At 41.4% G+C, this 8472-nt stretch overlaps 1 protein-coding gene across 1 annotated transcript in view; it reads right to left on the bottom strand.

Annotated features, from left to right (window-relative positions):
• T265_10173 (hypothetical protein) overlaps nt 1–4036 on the bottom strand; it is a gene marked incomplete at both ends in the record, with an annotated part of 38116 nt that extends 34080 nt beyond the window's left edge. Inside the window, one exon of the mRNA XM_009176466.1 lies at nt 2926–4036. Coding sequence (XP_009174730.1) covers nt 2926–4036 — 1111 coding nt within the window. The remainder of the gene's footprint in view (nt 1–2925) is intronic.
• Nucleotides 4037–8472: the final 4436 nt, after the last annotated feature.

Below are 8472 nucleotides of genomic sequence, written 5' to 3'. Positions count from 1 at the left end.
GGTATCTTTGGTAATGAAAAACAACGGTTAAGCTTAAACACCTTTCCGGTGCTCATCTGCCACATCACCTAAAGGTTGCCTAAGTCTAGGCATGGGAGGTCAAGATGCAGAGGTCGAGTTCGAATGACGGACCTCCTGGTCAATAATTCGCGCTCTAACTACTCGCAACATTTCGGTAGTGTGTTCAAGAATGACAGTCAACTATACTGGACAATGTTTCAGCCTGCAGACAGGAGAAGTACTTTACTAAATCTCGCCTTAATCCGATCTGCAGGAAAATGCACCTATCTGTTTCACTCGATTTGACCATGAACATGTGGTTTGGAATTCACTTCTGTATGCACCCTAGTTCTTCGGTGTATCTTCAAAAAATGCTGAAACTCGTGCTGTTAATAATGCCGGCAATTAAAAAATATTATTTTCAAGAATAATTCTGTGTAACGTGGGTTAAATTTTCACGACCTACATTAAGCTACCCTAAAACAAACTACTTGGTTTTGGAAGTAAATCAATCATTACCCTCGGACATAAAACTACTTACAAAATTACTGCCAGCCCACGACCGGTTTCTCCCTTCTTCAGGCTCATCAGGTTATTGAGCATGCTTCAACCTTAGGTTGACCCACACTGGACTGATTGGGTGTATTTGTCGGAATCATCACATTCTTAAGGAAGAATATCTACTAAACAAGTGCAGCACTTTAGAGTGAAGTTCACACCGGTAAGCGGACAAATTAGCACAGAACAGTTATTCATCTCCGATTAAAAGTGCCTACATTCTAAACAAATGAGTAGCTCAGTATTAACTGTATATGGCTTTCAACATTTTTTAAGGCAAACTGCAACCTTTTATCTCCACCAGAATGATGCTGACGCTATTCGAATTATAGCAAGATGAAAGAACTACGCGTCGAAGTCTCCAAATGTGATACTCCGCCACTTCTTTTACACTGATCCTTTCGCTAATTATCCAATCACTGATGTCCTTATGAACAAGATTTTCGGTCGTCACGTTGAACGCTATCAATCTTCGTCTGTATGATGCAACAAGACAATAAAAGGCAACTGCATTTTCCGTGTGTGAGCTGCCCATTCTCATTTAAAAATTCTTGAAACTATGCACAAAGTTCTCATCATGGTTGGCTAAACAACAAATAATATCTTACATTTTGCAAGCAATTGAAATAGTTAAAAATACGGTTGTGCAAAATTGTAAAATTATCGAAGGAAAATGCCGAAGAAATTTCACCTAATTTTGCACATAGGCGGGCTGGTGAATGGACACAACAGAAGCAAAATTTTGAATTGAGACATATATTCATCCACAAACGAACCGGTGATTTACAGCCAGTAACATTTTTAGGACACATTTGCTAGTAATGGTTTGGTTAAAGCCTGACTTTTTGTTTATTCATAGAACCTCAGAAAAATGGATTTATTCAAACAGGCATTTACTTTTGGATAATATTTCCCTGAGTTTGTTCTTTCAAAATCAAGAGTAAGTAACTTGATAGCGTTCACTGTCAAAGGTTTTATCCCGTGTGCCGTTTGTGTTAACGGCACTGTTCACTAACGGAACGGAAGAGGCTTTTCCCCCAAAATGCCAATCAAAAAAATGAAACATCCACCTCATTGGTGTTTCTGGTTTCATCTGCTAATGTGACATCGCTTCTTGCGAGTTGAGACGAGTTCTGATTGTGTTTGGTTCATTTTGTAAGACAAAGTATCTCAGAAGTAATGACGTACAGGCTAGTGTACCTCGAAAAAATGTTTTCGGGTCTAAATTTTTTATTCCAATCCTGAGAGCCTCGAGCCAGAAAAGTTTCGTTCAACGAACATCTTTAAGTGTCCAGGTCACTAGGAAACCCTTATAATGAAGCAGTTGGTCTTTTTAGAATCATAAAAAAGATAAATTTGGATCGATATGTCTGAAGGTACGCGGGCGAGTGGGTCTGACAAAAAGAAAAAGAAAATGTCTACACCAAATACTGCGGCATGTGAGGATTGGATGCTTTCACTCGGGTTAGCGAGCCGAGGACCTTAAGTAAAAACAACATCAAATATTCACCAAATGTTCAGATTTATACGCTGAGTTAATTTTGACGGAACACTCAACAGAATTCAGCCGAATCTCTTGGCTACGGCGGCCTCTACTGTTTCCTAACGAATCCCGTTCGATCAAGATTCATTTTCTCCAGATTGCTTTGTTTGCATAGTATTAAGGCAGTAATGCTAGTTACTATCACCGTTTGTCATTAGGAGGGACGCTGATCAGCATCTATTGAAGTGGCCACAAATTACCAAAAAACTGAATGTAAATTCATTCATTGATCTCGGCTGTTAATAGATTTCCGCACAAACGTTTTTGAAAGTTGCGATTTTGTAGTATTTTCAGCTTCAGATAAGCCTGGACATTAAATAAAGTAGGTTGTCCGGAAGTATTTAATTAAACAGCCGTACGTGTATTGAACTTCCATCCTTTCACTACAATGATGACAGTCCGTGTGCACATTAGCCTTATCTAACATTGTTGTCAGTTTCGCCCGCGCTGGCACTTTGAACCAATGAGATACTGGCGCATTCGTATTAAGATTCTGAGCAACAGCTGCTCAAAAATCTAAGGTTCGTTCACCAGAAAGAAGTAAAATTTGTTTGCATGTGATACAGCCGCAAGTAGGTCGGTCAGCTGGGACTACCTGCAACTTAACAGGTAGAGAGTTGCGCCAGATTAATTGCGTTTTTTGCTACCAACTTCCCTTTTAAATTACTTGGGGCACAGACTAAATCGAAGAGAAGCCAACGATGATAAGTTACAATGGAGACAGAATGTCGATGTGCTTGCTGCACAAGCAATTCTGTACCACAATTTTCCCTCAAAATGGTGTTTTGAACAATGCAGAGCATTTGAACATGATATTCACTTACCGATTGTTGTAATCACGGTAGTTGCGTACAGGAGTGCTCCGGTTAATGTCCACATGACTTGATGCTTCTCGGATTCACTCAAGTCAGCGCACTGAGCACTACAGCACATGCTGTGGTTTGTCGAACGGGAAACGTTGAGGTTGTGGAGCAGAGAAAATGCACCCTGATCTCTCGGTTTCCACCCATCCTCAAAGGCACCGAATGTGGCAATTATGAGACTTCCGCTAAAGTTCATGGCCTGTTGTTGAAAGTGTTGTACGATCTCACTTTGGATTTGATCTAGCTGATCGAATAACTGGGCAAGTGGACCGGATGATTTGTTGACCAATGGTTCAAACGGGCTCCTTTCCTCAGGGTATCCTAGCGAAAAATTTGTTATCTGCCTACGAGGTTCTTCCTCATATGGCTGCAGCAACCGAATGAGTGAAGTGGTATTGGCCTGATCGGGATTTCTGTTTATATATTCGGCGATCCACTGGATAGTGAAGATTGTACAGTTTTTTATAAGCGTTTTTTGCATTTCTACGAGTAATCGTTGGATCTGTTGGGTTGCATTCGTCACATTGCATCTATGCTTCATAATGCTACCAATCTGATGATCTTTCTCGATACGCAAGAAAATTATTGCTCCGAGTGCGCAGTAACCAATGACAAGTAGACAAAGTCCAATATGAGAAAAGAGGAATGAAATAAATGCTTTGCAATATCCTTTGGCCTTTTCGCATCTAGTCTTGGGTAAAATCAGATTTCGTTGCTCTCCTGGCTCGGAATAAGACTGACGGTTTTCAAAATCACCCTCCAGTGTGAAAATATTGACCGCTTTATTTTCTCCATTTTGGGTGGATTGTTTGGTTGTATTCTCTATGGTTTCTATCGGAGTTGCAGATTTACCTGTCACCGAGTCTCCGTTGTTCGATGCACACAAATGTTCTTCACCCGCCACAACTTTTTTGAACCTTGGAAGTCGGAATGTGGTACCTGTCACCGAGTCTCCGTTGTTCGATGCACACAAATGTTCTTCACCCGCCACAACTTTCTTGAACCTTGGAAGTGCGGAATGTGGTGAATGGTAGGCCACGTACTGACTTGTGGGCTGTCGAGTGTACTCCATGCTAAATTCCGTGGTAAACATAGGTGTGAAACATCCTACAGGTTGATGAACAATACATGCAGGCCATCCCAAATTTATATGCTTTTTATTCATAATGTGCTACTTCTCATTGGTCACATTTTGACCAATCGTATGTTTCTATACTTTTTATGGAGGCCAATTTAAGGAACGAGTTTTCGATAGTATTTTCTAAAGTAAACGTTCCTCATTAGGTCATGTGCATTGCGGAGACTTAATAGATACTGAATAGGATTTTGAACATAGGGGAACGAATGTATAGGTTTCCACTGACGTCCGGCTTAAGTCGAAAAGCTGTTAGTTAAGCATAATCGATTAGTAGATTTAGAATCCAACATAAACCGTTTTGACGAGATGCAATATGCACTGAACTTGATAAGTGAGTCTCTACTTCAGGGTGGAGTGGTTAGACTTGTCCCAGGGGACACGGAAACCACTCGAATAAAAAATGTCGACCTCCCAATCTGGATTCATTCTTCGGAATCTGCGGATCCATGGATGATTTCGCTCCGTTTTCGTTGCTAAGTTCATGGAACCACGCAAACAACATGACGTGCAATTACAACTGTAGTTCAAGAAACATTCACTAAATGGTGGAGGCAACATGTTCTGCGACAAAACTCCAAACTGTGCCAGATGATGCAACGCTACGACAATCCACAGAGCTAAATTTATTCAGACATTTCCTTTAATAATCTTAGTTTACAAAAAGGGCCATGAAGAATTCAACATCCAGCGTGTGAGGAAGGTTGGGAGATACGGAAGATAGTAGACCAGGATGCGAACGAGATTGACTATGATCAGACTGCAATTCCGGAATAATCATACACAAGAATCAAAGTGTCGTAGACCCAAAAGTCCAGGTTAGATTTATCCTTCATTTGCCGAACTCGTCAAACAGGCTAACAGCCAAATATTCAACTTACAGTGGTTGTCAGCAATTTAAATTTTGTTTTTTTGAGTAAGATCAATCTTAGCTGAAAAGCCTAAGAGTACCCTATGACTGTTTTTTGCCTGTCGCGAATCATCATAAAATCTGAGGAGTTTCGAACCCTCGACCTCCAGGGTAGAGGTTTCGACGTTGGGCCACCAGCGGCTGGTGATTGGTGCGATTAGCTAAAACTTCAGCAGGATATAGCGCAATGCACGTGTTACTCAAGTAGTTCACATCGTCTGCTCACAAGTTGACTGACCCCCCGAATGCTGGCTACTCGGGAGCTTCACTTGTTCTGTGAATTATTCTATAATCTGGGCTACTTATAGAATGCTAGTAGTGTGATGTACTTAGAAATTTCAAGATACCAGCTGATCAAATACTGATAAATTCACTGAAGCCACCAATATCCCCCGACACACTAATGACAACTGAACCAGAGTCCATGTCAGTGACAATAGTTGGGCATCATATACGTCGTATATACTGGTGTCCTAACAGACAAGACTACTGGATGAATCCACAACGATCAGCAAAGTCTCCCAGCTTAGCTTTAAGGCTCTGGGATTTACTCAGGCTTTGTAGAGCTATTGGTCATGCTAAATCTAACGGTATTTTTGCCAGACAAGCAGACGATTCTGCAGTGCTTAGATCCATGAGACTTGCATTAATGTACAGCTTCACTGGTCACTTGGGAGCCACTCAATTATCACTGATCCAGGGATTTGTTTTTTATAGACGTTATGGGGAAGACAGTTTTGCATATCTAAGCAAACCAGTTCAACTTGTTGTTTAAGAATATCCATGCCGGACCCGAATTAGCGCCTGCAATTGAAAAATAAAAGATAGTATTTTCTTGGATGTCCTGCTGTCCCGTATAGGGGATGGCGCCCTATTCTGTAGCGTCTACAGAAAATCAGTACTGTATGGACAATATTTACACTTCAAAATCCACCTAAAGTAGGCACTTTATTTAATCAGAGTAGCAGACAGAATGAAACATCTATATTTACTGAAAATTATTGTGAAGCCAGAGTGGCAAGTGATGTAGCTTTGAATGATCCCCAAAGAATGTTGTACCGTTCATTATCTTTGAAAGGGTATCACATGTTCGCTACCATCGGGCGCCATTCGACTGCAACGATAAAAGAACTCTTGATGGGACGCAAGTGACGTCGTTTTTTGAAGAAACCAGCATGTGCTGTATGCCTCAGTAAAAACCGTCACCTCTAATTTTAGAAACCGAAATCATTCATTGATTTCATTGCTCCTGCGGATTCTGGAACATTGTTAAAACCATGAGACCAATTGGGACGCGAACTGCCGAACACATTCTCAAATTCTTTTAGAACCATGGTGTCGGTATCTTTAGGAATGCGATTACACCGCACCTGACATAGCGTGGCCACGTGTCAGTTCCTGGATATCTTTTTTGTCCTGTAAGTGAAGCCAATCTATGCTGAAAAGCCGTGAAGCACTGTACAGCTGTTTCATCCTTATTGGGAATCATCAGCAGGACGAAATCCCACAAAAATATGTAGGATGACTAAATGGCCAAATATGGCCGTTCACTTGTTCGCTCCGTACAGCCAATGGCGGTGTGCCGGTCGTGAACACTCTCAGGCCCACTATGCTGATCGTATGTTGCTAAGCCTTGTTTGATGAGAGCCGCCAACTCACCTAATTTCCGGACGTGCGGTACCGATGGTGACCTTGGGGATGCGTCACTCTCTGCACGTGTGCTTTTTTCCTGTCTGGGCGCGTCCTGACATATACAATACGAGAAATCCAACGCTGCTTCGTGAACTCAACTTCCACTTGTTCGATGCTAACTTTTATGAGGGGGTTTGTCTCAAAGGCCGTGTTTTTTTCGGTGTGACTGACGTACACCTCCAAAACCGCAAGTTTACTTGAAATAATGCTTTTTCAACATAATGGCTTTAGCAAACGATATCTTTTTATTATCCAACACGTCTCCTATTAACCTGAGTACAACAGCTGTTACATACATTGAGTCGCCGAGAGTGAATTCTTAGTAAACTCGCCGCGAGTGACGGGGACGCAAATTTCACTATCTTCACTGCCTGGACATTCGCTGATCTGTAAAAAGGAAAACTGAGAATAAAAGGTTAATTGCCTAAGACTTCGTTCACTATAATTTACGATCGTCATCACATTGAACGTGAGATTAGAATTTGAGGACGCATTTCGACAACTGGTCCGGTTTAAAAAGTTTTAGGTCTGCAATGGAACTATTTCTCGTCGAAAACTAGAAACTTTTGTTCGCTGTTTTTACAGGCAGTTGTGATCATAATATGATGCCCATTCAGGACTAGCAACACAAGGTCCAGTACTCTCTGCACTCAGCTTTCATATTATATCATGACTGCAGGACTAATTACCAATGTGCTGCGGTGTTGATTTTCTTTTTCAGACCATGTCGCTCTCCCAACGAGTTAGTGGATGCAGTTTGTAGATCAGGTTAGGCTCATTGTCACGCTAACCTCATCACGCAACACACGCACGCGCACGCAACTTAAATGCAATCTAAGTCAGAAAATGATATTAATCGCCTGCAGGGCAAAACGGCCTACAGATATACTTGCGCCCAGAATCGCTCTCGTTACTTTTTTCCGCTCTTCTAAGTTTCTTGAAAGTTCCTGGATTTGAGAAGCCGTTTGTTTTGTAGCATTTTCCGTCAGTCTATTTGAGCAATCCTTTGTTAAACTCACGGATACCGATCATGCTGAAACTAATAGAAATGATCACTAACCCTTTACTCTTGCTTTAATCCTTCCGGCGAAACGTATTTCTGGTGCAAGTATCTGAAAGATTGGTTTTATTCCAAACCTGGAAGCGTGACAGTCGATTGTACAATAGGTTTTAGGGCGAAGCATGATTGTATCATGTAATTTTCTTCTCTATCGAGGGTGAAATTTTCATTTTGTAACACCAGTTGATCTATGTATTATCCAGATTTCTGATGGTAATTGTGAACTGGTAATATGATCTTTGTCGCCTCTCTGCTGTGAAACCTCCCTGCATTTCATTTATACTGATATCAGTTATCGACCCACAGGCCGAATCTAATCAACTCTAAAAACATTCCTGAGCTCAGCTGAATCACCGGTGAGCTGCTGTATTATTCAAGAATGGTGTTAGATTCTGGGTTATTTTCCAATACTTTTTAATATTGATGGCCCCATCAGGAGTGTCCCGTGTCTCGTGCAAATGGGCGCTGTCCCAGGGCACTTTTTGCCACATTCTTGTTCTTCACATTTGAGTGATGCCCCCCATAAGACTTTTGTATGCATACAAACAGGAGGGCCTTTGGAGAGGTGCACTTTTGGTAGAACCTTAAGAATTGTACACCGTTAGGCCAAAATATATCAGTGGATTATCGAATAACTCATAGACATCAGCATTAAATTTCGAACTGATCGTGATGTCTCAAATGTTCTGCGCTGGAGTTTATCACTGAGTG

Source organism: Opisthorchis viverrini (genome assembly GCF_000715545.1).
Source record: "Opisthorchis viverrini unplaced genomic scaffold opera_v5_339, whole genome shotgun sequence".
Taxonomy (NCBI): domain Eukaryota; kingdom Metazoa; phylum Platyhelminthes; class Trematoda; order Opisthorchiida; family Opisthorchiidae; genus Opisthorchis; species Opisthorchis viverrini.
This window is presented reverse-complemented; position numbering and strand designations above follow the sequence as displayed.